Source organism: Octopus bimaculoides, chromosome 23 (genome assembly GCF_001194135.2).
Source record: "Octopus bimaculoides isolate UCB-OBI-ISO-001 chromosome 23, ASM119413v2, whole genome shotgun sequence".
NCBI classification, from domain to species: Eukaryota; Metazoa; Mollusca; class Cephalopoda; order Octopoda; family Octopodidae; genus Octopus; species Octopus bimaculoides.
In genome coordinates, this window is record NC_069003.1 from 28140031 (window position 1) to 28159949 (window position 19919).

A 19919-nucleotide genomic window follows, 5' to 3' on the forward strand; every position below is an offset into this window, starting at 1 on the left:
GCACACACACCTCTCACATACACAACACACACTCACACAAACACGCATACAACTACACACACAAGGGGCATAAATGACACACGCACTTGCACGCACGTACGTAAGCAAACACATGCACGCACACATACACAGGAACGCACATATACACAACATACACACGCACGAAAACATACACAATATACACATACACGCACGCACAAACAAATATACACACACACGCACAAACAAATATACACACACACGCACACAGACACACGACACATACACACACATGTAGAAACGAACTCACTTAGACGAACATTCAAATGAACCTACACACACACACCCAGGTGCACATACACACACACAGGTTCACATACATGGACATACACGCAAATGAACCCGCACATAACTCACATACACACACGAAATAACCCACAGAGCAAACCGCACTCATATACACACACATATATATACACATACACACACGCACACAAAAAATACAGGCACACACTGCTAGGAAATCACACCCACACAACACATACTCAAAAACTGCCTGCCTATTTTCTACTAACCATTGTCCACAACCACTCCCAAACTATTCCTGCTACTAATTCCTTCCACTACGTCTCACACACACACACACACTAACAGATAAACAGCCAAACCACGCACACACACATACATACGTACACACACATTCTGTTATTACACACACACACACACACACAGACCCCTGCGCACGCACACATATTTACCTCCCTCTTTCACTCTCCTGTCTTAGAAAGAACTTTTCCTCCACCACTTCCCCTTCCGGTCCTTCCACAATGTAACCTCGTGGACATCGGTGGCGATTTTTCTTCCTCCGTTTTTCCCTTCTTCGAACTTTCCTTGTTTCCAACGAAGAGCTCCGCTCGAAACGTCATATTCTCTTTCTTTCCTTTCCCGAGCATCTAATAACACTATCTGTATCACGTCCTCACGTTGTTGTTTTTTGTTGTTGTTTTTTGTCCTTTTCCCTTTATTTGAACCTATATATATATATATATATATATATATATATATAAATACACTCACACTCACACACACAAATGTATACACACACAATGAGTGTAAGTATATTCCCAAAATGCATTATTTTATGGAATAGAAACATTACTCTATACAAACATTGTAGCTGTACAAAATATTGGAGGCAATTTGAAGTAAGATGTTTTAATATTAACATGATAACGAAATATAATATTGTAACAAACAAGTAACTTACCTGGTTCAGGTGGTGTTGTTGGAGGTTCTATGGGGAAAAGAAAATTCAGCACAAAATTTATAAGTATTTAGACATAATTACATAAGATAAAATTTGTTAAACTTTAGAATTAATAGTTAGATAATGTGAGATAATTAAAACAAATTATTAATTATACATATGGATATATGTTAGATTTTATTTATTACATTTTTTGTTTTCAAAGAAGAAAATAACTCAGTCAGGTGAGATGTTGACAGAACATATCAAAAATATGTTTCAGAAGAAATGCAGGATTAAGACTGCTGATTTTTGTTGTGTATATTTGTCCTTAACATAAGATGGTGTGCACTTGAGTAAAAATATATGTAAAGAAACTCTTTCAAGAAATTGATCTTTAAGTGTTGTATTTCTCCTCTTAATTGTCTTATAATTCACACACACATTTATCCATAATGTTTTTGGTAATAAAACTTACCAGAACAGAATTTGGCAAACACCTCTTCTTTTATTTTAACAAGCTCATTGAAATCATCAACTCTAAAACTGTTTTCTGAAGCTGGTTTCGATGCTATATTTTGTAATTCTGTTTGTTCAGTTAAACGGATACCAATTGCATAAATATGAATTCCTGCTGAATGCGCGCGCAAAGCCTCTATTATAGTATATTTTGGTTCAATATTAGAAACCCCATCAGTAAGTACAAGGGCTATGTTAGGTGCATCTTCTCTATCTCCATTTTCAGGTGTGAACATTTTAGTTCTCATGATTCGCAGAGCTGCTGCAGTATTAGTGTCTCCATATCTATATTCAACATCATCTATAGCAGTAAAAAGTGCACTTTTGGTTGAATATTGCTTCAGGTGAAACTGAACATGCACATGAGTGCTATAAACTAGAATACCAACACACACACCACCTGAATCAATGTTTGCATCAGACAAAAAGTATTTTGCAAACGTGAGCATTTTCTTAAAATCTTTTGCACTGACACTACTTGAAGAATCCAAGAGAAGAACAATATCAGCATGAGATGCTCTGCAGGCTGGTAGTTTAGGAAAAGAAAAAACGAGGTGTTAGTAAGTCGCATTGCGCACTTGATAATCATGCAAAACATCTAATATTTTTCTACGGTATTTTATATCCATGCATAGTATTTCTAAATAATTTAATATTCATGTATTAGTAGTTTAATATCCATGTTTAACCAATAAATTCATTAAAATAGAAATGTTTTCCAAACTAGAGAAGAAAGTTATGGAAATAAGATATAGAAACCAAGGTAAATATTGAAATTGTATTCTGAAATATACTGAAAATGCTTGAATTATGGACAATGCCTACATATTTTATTTTCAAATTTTAATCAATGAAATTCCTTGATCTTATTCTTATTTTCTTACATTGCATCTTGTATGTTTTTCATTATATATTTGAAATGTCAAAGATGTATGCTTTTATAATTTTTCTTAATTTATAATTATTTAAATTTCTTTAAACACTAATTTCCAATAAAAAATTGACAAGTTTAGCAATCTACAAACACTGAATAATTATCAGACAAATTAATATAATTTGTACAGCATCATGGTTAAAATTAACTATCTCTGGTAGAATAAAAAGTAAAAATAGATGATAGTTTTTTATGCAATTTGATAATTCATCATCACACACAGTGAATGTATAAACTGCAGTAAAAGAATAATATACTCAATGAATGGCACATAAAAAAATGCTTAATGAATATCACACGAAATCCTTTATTAGAGTGGAGAGAATGAAGTCTCTACTCTCTTATCTAATTATATTGCCCATGTGTGAACTCTTCAATCAATTTGTAGAATTGTTTTCCTTTTTTATGTAGTATTTAGTTTCTGGTTATGTGAGACGTTAACAATCTATTTCAAATTAATGGTTTAGTACAAATTTAAAAATAATGAACATGGTAACAAGGAAAGCATCTCTATACTAACTTTGACTAAGGGTTTGAAGAGCATAAATGATTAATTCATGAGTTCTATTGAAAAAGGTGAAATAAAAATATCCAATTAGAGGCTTTTGAAGTTTGTCAAGTAAGAATTTAAATGTAATTTTAATAAGGCAAGCTAAAAAATAAATTTGGTGACATCAAAGATTGTCATTTATAATTTTGATCAACTGTATTGCTTATTTCTTTATTCTATGAAGTTGTGCACATCTATCTTTTATAGAATAGTTAGTCATTGGAATAAATACCTTATTGGAGGACATTTCAAATACTTTACACAGAACTGAGTCAGGTATATGTCTAATACTATATGAAAGAAGTTATGTTTCAAAATTATTATTTTTGTGTTTTCGATTAAAAGCTTTAGGTGAAAAGGAATGAAATATATAAGACAATGAAGTAAACAATTTCAGTAATATCTAAAAAGGATGATTAATGGAGAATATATGTTGAGTTATATTTTCAATAGTTAAATAATGTATACTGTACATACTGTCTCTTTAAAATAGATTGGTTATTAATAAACATGTAATATAAAATAATTCTCTGGAATTAAAAAAAACTAAAATATTTTTGAGTTCTAGTAAATCCTTAGAAAGCCTATAATGTCACTAGTGGTTTCATTTTTGAATTAAAGACTTTCTTCTCTGGTATTTTTCTTCATGCATAAAGTAAATCTTGATAAACATCAAGGAAATTGATAGAAGATAACCTTCAATGTGAATAAATTCAAATATAAAGTTCTTGTTTTACACTATCCAGTTAATCAAAAATTATTTTTGAATGTTCTCAGAATACAGGGCCATGCCATGTCATACGATAAAAAGGTTAAACAATATCATAAATTTTACTTTACTTTTCATAACTAAAAAGAATCCAGATTTTACTTCAAGAAATACTTAGTACTGCTGCATTGTTATTAAATAATGATTGAGGCAAAGTGAAAAGATAGTTCTTGATTAGGATATTATCTGGTAGAATGTTTTAATTACATCTTAAAATGAGTATTTATGTGGACAACTTACCAGTTGTTGGAACAGGAGTTGTTGGAGGTGTAGTTGGAATTTCTGTAACCAAGATTACCATTTTACCAATCAGTTGATCACACATTGATGCATGTAATTACTTATTATACAAGGATATATTAAAATTAAGAAAAGTTTCTTTGTTAAACTAAAGCTGATGAAGTCAGGCCAGTTTTAAAATTTATATTTGATTTGAAATGTATGTGACAGCATTATCTTTGACAAATATTTTCTAATCTGTTACAACTTAAGTTATATTATCATTCATTAAAACACTATCTTCAGCATTACATTTGTAAGATGTTGAAATATCTTCCTGGAAATACTATTTTCATAAATCTATATGCATGCTTTCAACTAATTAAATATTTTATGCTTTACAACAAAACTAGACTATTAAGAGAAATTAAGTTTTTAATATTTTTGAGTAAGATATTTTTTTATACTTTGTATCGTTTGTTATTCAAATTAAACGATGGAGAATTATTTGTACATTTTAATATGCTACATTAGTCTGCAACTGAGAAGATTTTTTTGTAATACAGTATAAAAGGAAAGCAAAATCATTGATTATAATAAACTAAATCTAGTTCAAATACACTCATATAACAAAAGTAAATCATTGATGATATACATGATTTACTCAGGTTGGGTTTTCGCTACAGGTTGAAACGATGTCACTCTCCTTATTCTACTATTGCCCACATGACCTCACAATTTTTTCTCCACATATTTTATATTTTTCATTACATAGCAGCTCAATGTTTTTTAACTGTTGACTACTTCAGTCAAAAACAACCAAAAATAACTGGAAGATGTCTAATCTCACGATGAAATATTTTCTGATATCAAATAGTACTAAAATTTTAGTTTATCTGTTTCTCATCCTTCTCTTGAGATCAGGAAGATGGAATTGATTAGTATATTAGAAGAACCATATCTCAAACATTCTTTTATAATTCTGTGGTCTAAAAACATTTCTACTATATACACAATTAGCAAAAGTAAAGCAAATATATACTAATACATATTATTATACTAAAACTGCTATTAGTACATTTAATTTCGCTACAATAATACTATACAGTAAATTGGTGAATACGGTGCATTTCGTAATAATAAAGCTGTGCTGGATTGATGCTTTACAATTTACATTATTACTGTCAGACATATAATTCATACTGCTAACACTGGCAGAAATTATAGAAGGGATTTATAGATGTAGGACTTAGAATTAAATATTGTCATCAATAAATTTTGAAAATAAACAGATTTAACATAAAATCATAACAAGCATATATTGAAGTTATAGACTAATATTAAGGGAGTTCTTTGGTAACTAACAAATTGTTTATTGCTGCTGTTTAGTTGTAGTTCAACCCTGATGGAGTAGACTTATCCAACCATAACTATTTTATTTTTATAGGGAGCACCTACAATTGAATTATCAATGTCAGTTTCTTTTCTTTAAGATGATAGACTGTAATTTGTGGGAGATTTGGCTGCTAGTTCACAGTTAGATGTTAAAATAAGTGACAAACATTAACATTTTTAATGGATTTTGTACAAGATGTGAAAAAAATTGAATACTTTCAGATAAATGCTACTTTTGTTTAAAACAAATGATTTCTCTCATCATATAAAACAGAATATATGAAGTGCAATCCTGCAAGGCAGTGAATTAGGAGTGGTAATAATTGAGCAAGTTGAGATTAAGCTGTTGGGTTTGCATCAGTAATCTATGAGAAAAGCTCAATAAAGGAGATTTGGACATAAAACATTATGGAACTGATACAGCAATATATAATGCACATCAGTGAGATTTACACAACAAAAAAGTGCATAAACTGCTAGAAGATAATTGTAGTCGACAGAGCAATGGAAAAGTTCATATGTAGTAATTAGGTCAAATCACTGAATCATGTAGATGATGAAAGATTAATAGTGATACTGCTTGAGATGACACTGTATTCTTTCAAATTCATACAAAGATAACTTGATGTTACAATAATATTGACAATTCTGATGGTAATGTTGAATATAACCAATATTGAATAGCTATATTACAGCAATATAATCATAACAGTAGTATAAGGGATTATGAAACATATGTAATGATGATTGTGAGTATTAAGTAAATAATATTGTAATAGCAAGCCTCATTATAATAATAGTATAGCTTTATATTTACAATACTAATGAGAATTGAAAGAATTGATGGGTTTATTATCGTACAGTTCTATATCTGTCAAATGTAAATAATGTAAATAATACATACATACATTTATCATATTTTATAGAGCAATGAGGAAAACATTTGGCATTTAAACATAAATAAAAATGATATAGTAGTTTAGTTGTGATTCTCTAAATAGATTTCTAACTAAAGTGCTCTACTAAAAGCTTATATACTAAATCAGAAGCAAGCCAAATAGCAAAGAGAAATATATTTCTTCTTACCTGGATATATCTTTTCAAACAGGTCATTTTTAAGAAAATCTAATTCATTAAAATCTTGTAAAATGAAAGTATTTTCCTGAGAGGGTTTTGATGAAAGTCCTTCAAGTTCTTTTGTGTCATATAAGCCAATACCAATAGCATAAACATGGATGTTAGCATCATGGGCCAATTCTGCCTGGGGAATTGTCTGATAGTGTTCAATATTAGAAACACCATCTGTGATGAGGAATGCAATGTTTCGAGCTTCAGGTCTATCTCCATTCTCAGGTGTAAACATTCTTGTTCGCATTGTACGAAATGCATGAGCTATATTTGTACTGCCATAACGGTAAGGAATATTATCAATTGCATTGAATATTTCTTCTTTAGTAGTATAAGCATTGAGGTTGAATTGAATAAAAACATTTGTGCTGTATGTTGCTATTCCAACATGGACGACGTCATTTTCAATATCAGCATCAGCCAAAAAATGCTTGATAAAACCAAGAACTTTCTTGAAGTTTTGTCTACTCACACTTGTAGATGAATCCACCATGAAAACTATGTCAGAAGGAACTGCTATATATTCAGCTGTTAAAAAGTACAAAGTTACAAGAATATTGTCAATATGATATGTGGAGTTCAGTGAATACAGAGAGCTATTTAAAAAAAGATTAAATATCATAAATCAAGTGATTACTGTATTGAAAGTGAACTTCACAACATAAAATTATATTATTTTTATTAATTTAGAGTGTATGTAGATATACTGTATATATTCTGTAGCAAAAGCTATGTTAAAATTAATGAGAAAAGGCTTAGTCTTAATATTTTTCTGTTTCTTATATGAGTATTGTTTCATTTGAAATTGAAATTATGAAGTCTAAATCTTCTGTGAGTCCTACATAAATAGGAAGAGCTTCAATGAACTGCCGGTAATGGAAGTCATTAGTGAAACACCAATAAACTGATGAGTTATATGAAAATATATGCTAAGAATAATTCAGAACCAAGTAAGAATCATTTAACAATCAGGAGTGATTCAAAGTTATCAGCGAAAATAGGAAATAATTCAGAGTAAAAGTTGAAGTGTTAGTGAGAAAATTACTCACCAGTTGTTGTAGGTATTGTTGTGGTAACTGTGAAAAAAGTGTATTGTGTAAATATTTAACCTGAGACTTATGTAGTATATATGTTAGCAACACTTTGAAATTGATTAATTATAATAAAAATACATTTCTTAATTTTGTGTAAAATATTATGGTATTTATATACTAATTAAATTAAAAGAAAAATATGCATCATTTTAATTATTTTGTGATTTGATATTAATGACTGAACATATAATGACTGAAAATATAGAGTAGGTTTTACTTAATAAACTAAATTTAGTTTAAAATATTCAGTTACTTTATGTTTGCTTCATTGGTGTATAAGTTCAGAATTGCAATTATAAAGAAATATTTATTGTGTGTATATATATATATATATATATATATATACACACACATACATATATATTGTAAAACAGTAAATATTGACTTGCAGTACTATACTCTTAAGGACATTACAACATACACAAAAAAGATGTTCTAAGAATAATATCCTTTATCCCAACCACACCAACACTAAATAATATTGTAATTAATTTTATGAATTATACTATAGTCATTATTTATTATTTGTAGTAATGTATACATTAAGAATTCAATCATAATTACTTAGTTTCTATAAAAGGAAATAAACTCATGTAAATATATTATGTGTAAGTATCAATACATTCAAAAGCTAGAAGAATCATAAACACATTATCATAATATAAATTTACTAAACATATTCTCAAATAAACTCCATTATGTACTATTTACACAAAAATTATTTCAGAAAAATATTCTTAACTCTCATCATGCTGATGCTAAATATTAAATTCTACTATAATCATTATTTTTTGTTATTTGTACTAATGAGCATATAAAATAATTTAAAATAACTTAATAAAAAGTTATGCATTTTTCAGAGGAAAATAAACTTTTGCAAATTTATGTATTTACATTATATTTTTTGTATTCATACATTCGAAAAATACAGAAGAACCATAAATAATATATCATATAAATAAAATTTATTAAATATATTACTTTAAAAAACCATTATTCACTAGTTATAAGCTAATGGCAAATCTGTTTATATAAGTACGAAAAACTTTTCTTTAAAAACATATTTAAAGTGTAAGTTAGATGCATTTAAAATAATATTAAAATTATATAATATAAATTTACATTTAATACCATTAAATTATATATTATGTTATATATAATATAATATTATACATATGTATGTATGTATGTCAGGGTATAATGCAAAACAGATATATGTATGGTGTGACACACTTACCAGTTGTTGTGGGAGTTGTGGTTGCAACTGAAATGGACGAATCCAATAAGAAAGGCAATTTTAACTTTATATATGTATGTGTTATAATTATTTTACATTTGGTGATGCAATGCATGTGGCAATTGACTAAACTTAACCAACTAGATATATAATGGTAGCTAATAGTATTTCTTTTATACTCAAGCTAGCATATGCTTAAATTTTTCTTCTTTTTCCATGTCTCACATGCATATATAAACATATTTATATGAATTGAGTAAATTCATTGAGTAAACTGCTCACTATATTTTACAATTTTCTATATTTCTGAATTCATAGAATGTGATATTACAAGAATATTGTTGCTCTAACTGTCACTTTATGAAACAACATTAATCAGTGTTTCAGTTACCTTAGATATTGTGTTGAGACCTCTAGTGAAATCTTCCTTATGTTATTCTTACTGAGAAAGTTTGATTTTTCCTGACATGCAACCAATGAAAAAAATGAAACAAAATGTCATTCTAATTGACCCACACCTTATAATCCCTTCTTCCATCAAAGATCACAACAAATCATCACACACTATAGATCTCTTTGGTCTATTTCTCAAATATACTAAAGCATCTTTATTTCTTCAACTTTACAAGATGACTAAATCTATATTCTAACACAGATCACATTCAAAGATACTAATTTTTATAAAATCATGCCTATATTACTGTTTGTTTCATTCTGACATAATATTGGTTATTAACAATTCATGCTTGGTAGCCAACTACTTTGTCATTAAGAATTTCCATTAAATTGACCAACTTACATATAATATTTAGTAAATCAACTTGCAAAATCTCTCATTTCTCAAACAAAGACATTTTAATCCCTATTTGTTTAGACTGGTGAAGGAAAATTCACATTAAGACTGCAGAAATTCACTTTCAATTTTGAGCAAATTTTCTTTGATATAACATGTTGTTTAATATATATCACTTTGGTATTTTAGCAGAAAAAGAATGCTACCTTTCTAAACATTATTTGGATATTTCTTATGCAGTATTTTTCAATATTTAAAATATATTTATTAGATTTGAATATTTAAAATATAGTATATAATTTTTAGACTATGGAATATTTCAGTATTTAAAATTTATTAATTTAGCAATGATTGTAAAATACCTTTTTCATAACTTTTAATAAAAGACAGGAAATAAAGAGCAAAAAAACTTACCAGTTGTTGTAGGTGTTGTAGTTGGTACTGTAAAGAAAATGATAAGAAAAAATTAGTTTCAGAAGTTTATGATTGCCAATAATTGCTTCAGTAATTATTTTACAGTGAAAAAAGGCAAAATTAATCATAATTTGAATGGATACATTATTATTACAGAAGAATGTCTCTTTGGAATTGCTTATGCAACATTCTTGATAATATAATCTATTAATTTCCTACCAAGCTGTCTTTTTGATGTCTAACTTCACTATGAAGTGAGGCTAGAAGTTTTTTTTTGAATATGTATGTATGGGGAAGAATTATAAGTGACAGGTGCTAATAAAATAAATTGTCAGTGAGACAAACGTTTACTGAGAGTTTATGAAGTTTCAATCAATAGATAAACTCATGGAGGGTGTCAGTGATACCCACCTAGCAAATTAATGATGTGGTATTTGTACTAGGAGAACTTAAATCATTGTCTTACATAATTTTGTACAAAATCAGTTCCATTTGTATAGTAGTCAAATTCACAGTAATATTTTGAGATATAAAATTATTAACTTTGATTAACTAAATGATTAATATTAGTGCAGTATATTAAACAGAAAGTAATTACCAGGATATAATATATGTTTTATAATGGCTTTCTAAAAGTGTCCAAAAACATGACTGCTGTGGTGCAAATTGTAAAGTTAGTTTGAAACTAGACAAAACTTACCAGTAGGCTCAGTTGGAGGTTCAGTTGTAGCTATTGCAAAATAAAAGTATTATTTCCATTATGAAGTGATGAAAACTTTTGTAATTGTTATAATTTATACAAATTAATTTAGAAATCCATTAAATGTACTGTTATTTTCTATTTGCTATATATTGAGATTCTATATTCACTGACATTCAATCAGACCATAAATGGAAATTTATGATTGAATGAATATATTCTTACACTAAAGTATAGAAAGTCATACACAAACATTTCACAATTAAGTTTATGATAAACTTTATAAGCACAAAATATAACAAGTTTATTGCTGTTACAGAAATTCTAAAGTAAAAACTCTTTGCATACATAACTACTTTTTGCAGTCAAATTACATTAATTTTAAAATCCAATAAAAGTAATGAAAATTTGCATAAATAGATTAAATTCATTTCTGAATATGAATTGCCATTTTAAACAAAATTGAAAGGTGCAAATATAGGAGAGAATTTTTGTGTCATATAATAAATATGTTTTAACTCTTACTATTGTGTTTTTTTTTGTTGTTGTTGGTTTGGTCTGAGAGAAGTGGTTGAGCCCATGACCACTAGAGGATGTCCGAGACCAATGAGATAAGCATAAATAAAGTTTCTTTCAAACAGCTACATGGAGAACAATGAGCATGTTTTGGGAAGGTAGGATTAAGAGAAGTGGTTATTGTGAGCCTGAGACAATGGCAGACCTAGGTTTAAAAAATAAATATTGGTGATCTTTAAAGAGAGATTGAAGATATTGGAAAAGGTAGCTGTTAATGACTGACTCTCACATTTTTTAGATGTAGGATGTAAGAATGATATGATGGTAGAAGAGTTGCCTACATGGGAAGAAGACACGCATAGTGCATGTTTACAAATAATTGGATGGATCTCTGGAATGTCAGTAATAATGAAGAACTTGATGAGCATAGATGCTAGTTCTACAGTACATTCTTTGAGGATAATGGAAGGACATTAACAAAAGTCAGTGATCATGTTAATTTGATATGACCAAAGCTGTTTTTATATTTTAAGTGTGTGTGCACTTGCTGATGAGATTTGTGGTGTGGAGAGGAAATATCTTCGATGAAATTTACTTAATATGTGCAGTGTGGGCTGGGGTAGATCAATAAATGAGGAGGATTTCTGTGGGGGTATATTGCAAACTGTCATAGTTGAGAAGTGAAGAGAAGAAGAACTCCATAAAAGTTTGTAGAGATAAATCTGGCAGGAGACCAAAATGATTTGCAGCGCTGCAGGAAGTGGAAGTGTTTCCAGGTTCTCTGATGCATGGAGGTACGCATCATGTTTCAGATGTAGACGTATCAAAGGGTAAAAGCTATTCAGTTTGTAAGTGTGGGCAATTTTCTTGAAGCATTGTAGGCCACAATCTTTGCTCACACAACTACAGTATAGCTATTAGTGGATGACTCAGTATATTAGGAGTAATGAATTTTGGTTTTGTATAGGATGGGAAAAGACATAATTAAGATTTCAATAACCTGTTTAATCTTCTTTTATCATTAACTTGAGATTCACATTGCCAATTATTCAAATAACTGAATATTTGGTAATGTGATTCAAAATATTAACATCAATTTGGGTGTGTGTTTGTGTGCATGCATGCGTGTGTGTGTGTGCATGCATGCGCATATGTGTGTGTGTTTTCTCTGCAATTCTTTGCTGTATAATGTTTATTCTCTCATATATTTACATTTACCACAATTTTTTACTTTGTTTGAAAAGCAACTACAAACAATTTTTATATAATTTGGGATGTATTTGAAATTTCACAATCATTTTCGTTTTGCAAAATAAAACTATGACAACGCTAGCAGTAACTAAAACCGGCAAAATTCAATATTCTTGGACAAGATTTTGTAAGTGTTGTATAAAATTAACAGTAAATAATTTACATAACACAATGTGGAAGAATACAGTACATTTGGAAAGTAGTTTATACATTTGATGAGCATTATCATTTTAATTGCATGCAATGTGGAAAGGTAGAAAATAACATTGAATTTATCTCTATGGTTCAAGCTTGGAATTGTGTCAAGCTGACAGTGAGATTAAGAAGTGATCTACTAATGTGAAAATTAATGTGATCATGATAATTTAAGCAGGAAAGTTATCAAAAAAACTTTCTATCTATGACTTGCAAAATTAACAGAAATCTCAAGAATAAATGTGCATTAAATATTAATCAGCAATGAAATGTGTATAACTCAGAAACAAAGACAATACCTGTAAATATCTTTTATGATAACAGCAATTATTATATCATTTCGTTGCTGTCATAGTAGAGACACCAGAAGTTACATGATCATTTAATTTGTTGCGGTGGAGGCGCAATGGCCCAGTGGTTAGGGCAGCGGACTCGCGGTCATAGGATCGTGGTTTCGATTCCCAGACTGGGCGTTGTGAGTGTTTATTGAGTGAAAACACTTAAAGTTCCACGAGGCTCCGGCAGGGGATGGTGGCGAACCCTGCTGTACTCTTCCACCACAACTTTCTCTCACTCTTTCTTCCTGTTTCTGTTGTGCCTGTAATTCCAAAGGGCCAGCCTTGTCACACTGTGTCACGCTGAATATCCCCGAGAACTACGTTAAGGGTACACGTGTCAGTGGAGTGCTCAGCCACTTGCACGTTAATTTCACAAGCAGGCTGTTCCGTTGATTGGATCAACTGGAACCCTCGACGTTGCAAGCGACGGAGTGCCAACAACAACAATTTGTCGCAACTACTTTCAAACAAAAGTGCAATGTATGGAGTACATTATCTTATATCTTTTGTTGTTAACAATTTTGTGAAACTGGTCATCTCATTAGAATTTTCAAGTAAAAGATTCATTATTAAATGTTATGTGATCGTTAAATTACTGAATTATTTCCAAATTGGCTGAGATTTTAATTTTTCTATGATTTCCTTGAATGATATATCCATTTTTTAAGCAAAATATAAGAAAAAGAAAATTATCTTACCATGAGTTTTGCCCTGATTTGACATTGTAGAAAATTTTTCCAACATGATTCAAATATGAAGGTATACCAAGCTGTCTTAGAAAAAATATTTTTCTACCAATGTAAATCAATTCTTAAATTTCTAGTAAAGGTTAATGTAGTTTTAAAATTATGGCACCTCATGCAACGCTATAAAAACATTAAATAAAGGGTTTGGATGATCTAGAATGTTGAGCAATAATTTATATTTAGTGCTACTTTGAAATTGACAGCAAATGAAGAATAAAATGCATTTACGATGATACGAACAATTCTAAGTGAAAAGTTTGGCCATGTACTTAGAATTAGAATGGCAAAAATTTTTGGATTTGAATGAGTAGTTATGATATTTTTGCATGATATTTTTGATTCTTGGCAAAAGTTTATGATATGTCGGGGAAAATTTTTTAAATATGTATAATTAAGACCTTTGGAAACTATATCAACAAATGGAGCAGCTTAGCCACTAGTACATATAGTTGTAAAGAGGTGAGAGAGATTAAAGCTACTATTACATGCCTGGGTGTTGAGAAAACAGTATAGGTGGACTAAGACTTTTAATTGCCATAAAGTTTCTTTGCAATAATATAAGTGAGTGAACGAATGGGTGAGTGATGAGACAATGATAAATAACATTCTTCATAATAAGTGATTCAGTGTGACTAAATGATACTAATAGCATTTGGTGTTAAAATTATGCATATGAGCAACAATTATGCAATGTTATATACCAATACAATGGAATGTTATGATCAGTTTATACTACATGAAAAGAAGTTTGAAATATTTGCAATAAATTACTGTGAAACTATTGTGTGCTTAAACTATTTGTGATTTTTAATTGTCATAATTTTACCATTAGAGTGCAGTGTTTCCCTAAGCATCCACATAAAACTAACTTTTCTACGTGTTCCTATTTTAAACGTTCTTACCTGGAGCTATTTTCTCAAGAATTTTATCCTTAAGAAATTCTATCTCATCAAGACTTTCCACAGTGAAAGCATTTTCTTTGGCAGGAGAGGAACAAATTTGAATCAACTCTCTTGTGTCATATAATTTAAAGCCGATGGCATAAACATGAATGTTAGCTGCATGAGTCAATCTAGCTTGAGGAACTGTCTGATAGTGTTCAATATTAGAAATACCATCTGTAATGACGATCGCAATATTTCGTGCATCAGGTCTATCTCCATTCTCAGGTGTAAACATTTTATTACGCAAAGTGCGAAACATATGAGCAGCATTTGTGCTGCCATATCTATAACGGATATTATCAATTGCATCCAGCATTTCACTCTTGGAAAGGAAGTCATTGAGATAAAATTGAATATACACTCTTGTACTGTATAATGCCAAACCAATACGAACACTGCCATAATCAATGTCAGCTTCTGATACAAAACTTTTTATGTAGTCAATAAATTTTTGGAAATTCCTTTGTCCGACACTTGTTGAAGAATCAACCAGGAAAATTAAGTCAGTAGGTATAGTCTTCTGAACACCTATTAAAAAGTTTAAAGAAACAGCTACATTTCTATTACATGTACATACAAGTCTTTAAATTATTTTAAAACTATTCAAGATTTCTATATAGAATGCTAATTCAGAGAACAGGTGTTTAATAAAGATGAAAACAGAACTAATAATAATGGTCTTTTACATTAGACCCAAAGCTTTGATGGAACATACATTCATAATGAAGATGGGTGAAACTTTTAGCCATTTAACCCAGTTTGTTACAATCCATATCTAATATCCATATCTATTCAGTAACTTTAAGAGAACTGTTTGTGATATAAAAATGTTCTGTCAATTAGTGGAACTAAATAAAATCTACTTCAGTCTTTCAATTTGACAATATTCATTCAAAATGTACAAACCGCTTTAGCTTGCTTGCCTTAATGATAATTTCTTTTAAGACAAAATGTCAATGTTTGAATGTTATGAGCATAACAGATTCATTATAGTAGAAATATTTAACTGCTGAATAATGAAGGACAAATTTGTCTTTGGAGAGATTTGAATTCTGAGACAAGAGAGAAGTACTACAAAGAATTTTGTCTGATACTCTAACAATTCTGTCACATAACGACGATTATGATGATGATAATTTCTGACTTATGCACAAAGCCAACAATTTTGAGGGGAGGAATTAGTCGATACCAGTGACATCAGTACTAGACTGGACTGGTGCTTTATTAATACTGCAGGGATGGAAAGCAGAGTTGACCTTGGCAGGAATTGGACATAGGAAGTAAAGGAGTCAGAAGAAATACTGATAAGCATGTTGCCTGATGCTTTAAAAAATTTGCCAATCCATTATATAAATGATGAAATGTTTTCAAATGCTCAAAGGAAAGTAAAATTCTATACTAAAAGTTGGAGTTTAAATAGACTGAGGTAATTCAGAAGAGTTTTATATTGTTATAACAAAGTTAACTGATTTGTAGGTAGCTGGTTCTAAGTTTAAACATATTGAAATATTATTTTGTAAAACAGAAATATACATCTTACCTTGAGGAGGAGCTTCAGGAATAATCACTGTCAAAATAAAGAAGGTAATATTGTTCCCATTCCATATTAGTTATACATGAAAATAACATGAAAAATGCAGATATTAAGATATAAAGGTAATGGTGTAATGTTCATATACTTAGAAATTTCTCAAGAAATTAAATAATTTATTTTCTGAATTATGCAATGCACCACAAGCAGTATATTACTATATACATGGGCATTCATTTATAAATAAATGCATTAATCTTTATTTTTATACAAGGTTACCTTTTTTGAATTCTAGAATCAAAGATAGATTTTTTTCTGTGCTCAATTTCGAACAGTATTGCTTTAAAAACTAGATTTTTCTTTTTCTTTGGATGTGTCATACTATTTTCTCTGTATAACGACCACATTTTTATAGCTTCATATTTAAATTACATGTCTAGTAGACAAATAGAGCTATGCTATCAATATCTACTACAAAGTAAAAACATCTAAAGAAAAGTTGATATATATTTGCTTACTTCCATAAACTGTGATGTTAGTTGTAAGGTATTCTGAAGAGTTTCTAAGTATTTTTTTGAAAATGCCATGAATACTTTCATGTTATCTATTTTATTTTTGAATTCTTTTGAAATTCATAATAAATGCGAAACAAAGAAAATTAAAGAATGAAAAAATAACAGAGTATTCTCAATTCTCTTTTAAAATAACTATAATGTAAATACAGAGGCATATATCAACTTTCTATCCAGTTTTTGAGCTAGAAGTATATACAGAGCTTTCAAATAGTAGCACTTGCATCTGCAAGTTGTTTGCAAAAAAATATTCTGTTAAATAAATACTGTATCGTAGACAGAAGAGTGATTTTATCAAAGTACTATATCTGAATAAATAACCTAATAAAAATAAATAGTAGATGCTAAGAAATGCAATTCAATGCAATACTGTAATTACATAATTTTCTAACATTTTTGTAAAACATCTAAAATAGTATTGCAACAAAAGTTAATAAGGAGTTCTCTTATTATTATTATTATTATTTGGTGGATAGTATACATATTTAGGAAACAATTTTAAAATAGTCTAATAAGTGTAACTTATAGCATGACAAACTTACCTGGACAAAGGTTTTTTAGTAATGTAGATTTAATATCCAAGAGTTGACCAAACTTTGGTACAGTAATTCTGTTCTTGAGAATTGGATGAGTAGCAATTAGATCCAATTCACGAGTGTCAGTCAGACCAATTCCAATTGCATACATTTTTATTTCCTTATTTTTGGCATTCCTGACAGCATTTGGTAATCTGTAGGAATTCAGGTTTGATAGACCATCAGTGATGATAACAGCAATATTAGCAACATTTTCTCTATCCCCATTTCGGCCATGAAACATATCTTCATGCATAATACGTATAGCTTCTGCCAGGTTAGCACTACCATGCCTAAAAGGGATGCTGTCAATGGCGGCTAACAATTCTTCTTTGTTGTTGTAATCATTTAAACGAAAATGAATTCGGACATCATTGCTAAAAGAGAGGATACCAACTTGTACCCCTTCATTGTTAATAGGAACATCAGACAGAAGGGATTTCACAAATGAAAGTAAAATTCTGAAATTTGCTCTTCCAACACTGGTTGACGAATCCAAAACAAAGACAAGGTCAAGTTGGGCATCGCTACAGTCTCCTACAGAGATGTTTAATAAAGGCACACAATATAATAATACATTCATATAGACAATATTTACAAAAAAAAACAACACATGTAAATACAAATAAAACTAATAAAAATATATCAGAAAGTTTCTATTTCTACATGAAGTCTTTGTAATAATTTGTTTCTTTGTTGATGACTTTAGACAACATTACTAAAATCACTAATAAATATCTTGCTTATACACACTCGCACATATGTGATTTTGATTTAGTTTGATTTAGGCATCCTTTTGTGCTCTTTAGAAAAATACAGTACTCTAATGTATAAAGATATTAAAGACACAACCCCAGTATACAATATGGCAGCTGGTCTTAGGAAGAACAGCAATGACATAGTTACTGTAAGGACACTTAGTTACTGTAAGGATGCTTAGTTACTTCAAAATGTGTACATTGATGAAAAGGAGTATTACACCTACCAACATGAATAAATTGATTTTCCCAAGAAAAAAAGAACTTGTGGTAAGAAATGATAGTTTAATGGACTGAGTGTAATACTTTGCTATGTTTAAGTTGATTACTGAGATAATGTATATAAGGGAAGGAAAGGTGACGGAACTGAAACACATAAATTCTGAACTTCTGAATTAAAAACTGAAAAACAGATTCTAGTTCCACCCTTTCTTAGCCAATTCAGAATTATACACATAAAAACATATATACACACTATCTTACACACATTATGAAACTTGAGGATATTTATAAATATATACACAATCAGTCAGACTTCCAAAGAAAAATTTACTTTTGCACTGTGAAAATTCCCCTATGCCATTATTATTAACAACATTACTGTTATCTATATCAATTATTATAACAATTATTAAGAATAATAACAATAACAACAACAATAATAATAATGAGGTTGCTGTTGCTGTTGTTATAACTGTGGTATTCACTTTCCTGCATGACTTACCAAACTTTTGAAAAGCATATTTTGGGGCTGTATGTGTTGGTTCTGAAGAAAAAGATATTTTCATATTATTTTTTATTTAAATATAGCTTATTTAAATACAAGCCTGAAACAAAATTATATTGCTAACAATTCTCAAAAAATAATCATGAATAAATTCATTTTTGAAATACTGATTTAATATCATCTGTACAATATGAATAATCCACCCACCAACAAATAATTGCATGTGTCTGTGTTTGTGTATACATATATACTTATATATATATATATATATATATATATATATATATATATACACATACACATATATAAAATCATTATGTGTGTGCATGTAACACACATTAAAAGACATTGCTATATGAATTTCTCCAATACTTTCTAAATATTGTACAAAAATCTGCATGTGTAGTTCCCTTCTTTCAATGTAGTTGATGAATATCTCTAATTCTCTCATCCCCTCTCTCCCTACACACACACACACACACGCACCTTTTCTTTGGCTGATGACTAAGTTCCATTCTGACTGATAGGTTGTAAGCCAATCTGGTCATATGCCAGATTAATTTTCATTCAAATGCAACTAATGATCGAAAGCAACGGAGTGAGAGACAGTGGCAAGCAGTGGATACCTGCATTGCCAGATGCTGCCATAGTTATATAATGCACAGCTGTCCAATGTCCAAAAATCAATTTTTTATTTCCTTATCTTTTGTTGTGGTAAGTGCAGAAGGTCATAAAGGTGTGTGTGTGTATATATATATATATATATATATATATATATATATATATATA

General features: G+C 29.6%; 1 protein-coding gene across 1 annotated transcript in view; it reads right to left on the reverse strand.

Moving 5' to 3' along the window:
- The window catches only part of LOC106882611 (collagen alpha-3(VI) chain), a 180154-nt gene that overhangs the window by 58077 nt on the left and 102158 nt on the right, over nt 1-19919 (reverse strand). Inside the window, exons 26-37 of the mRNA XM_052975952.1 lie at nt 19128-19169; nt 17613-18182; nt 16508-16534; nt 14926-15495; nt 10978-11007; nt 10278-10304; nt 9071-9097; nt 7789-7815; nt 6698-7267; nt 4238-4279; nt 1704-2270; nt 1247-1273 (exon numbers count right to left, since the gene is read on the reverse strand). Of these exons, the coding sequence (XP_052831912.1) occupies nt 1247-1273; nt 1704-2270; nt 4238-4279; nt 6698-7267; nt 7789-7815; nt 9071-9097; nt 10278-10304; nt 10978-11007; nt 14926-15495; nt 16508-16534; nt 17613-18182; nt 19128-19169 (2526 nt within the window). The remainder of the gene's footprint in view (nt 1-1246; nt 1274-1703; nt 2271-4237; nt 4280-6697; nt 7268-7788; nt 7816-9070; nt 9098-10277; nt 10305-10977; nt 11008-14925; nt 15496-16507; nt 16535-17612; nt 18183-19127; nt 19170-19919) is intronic.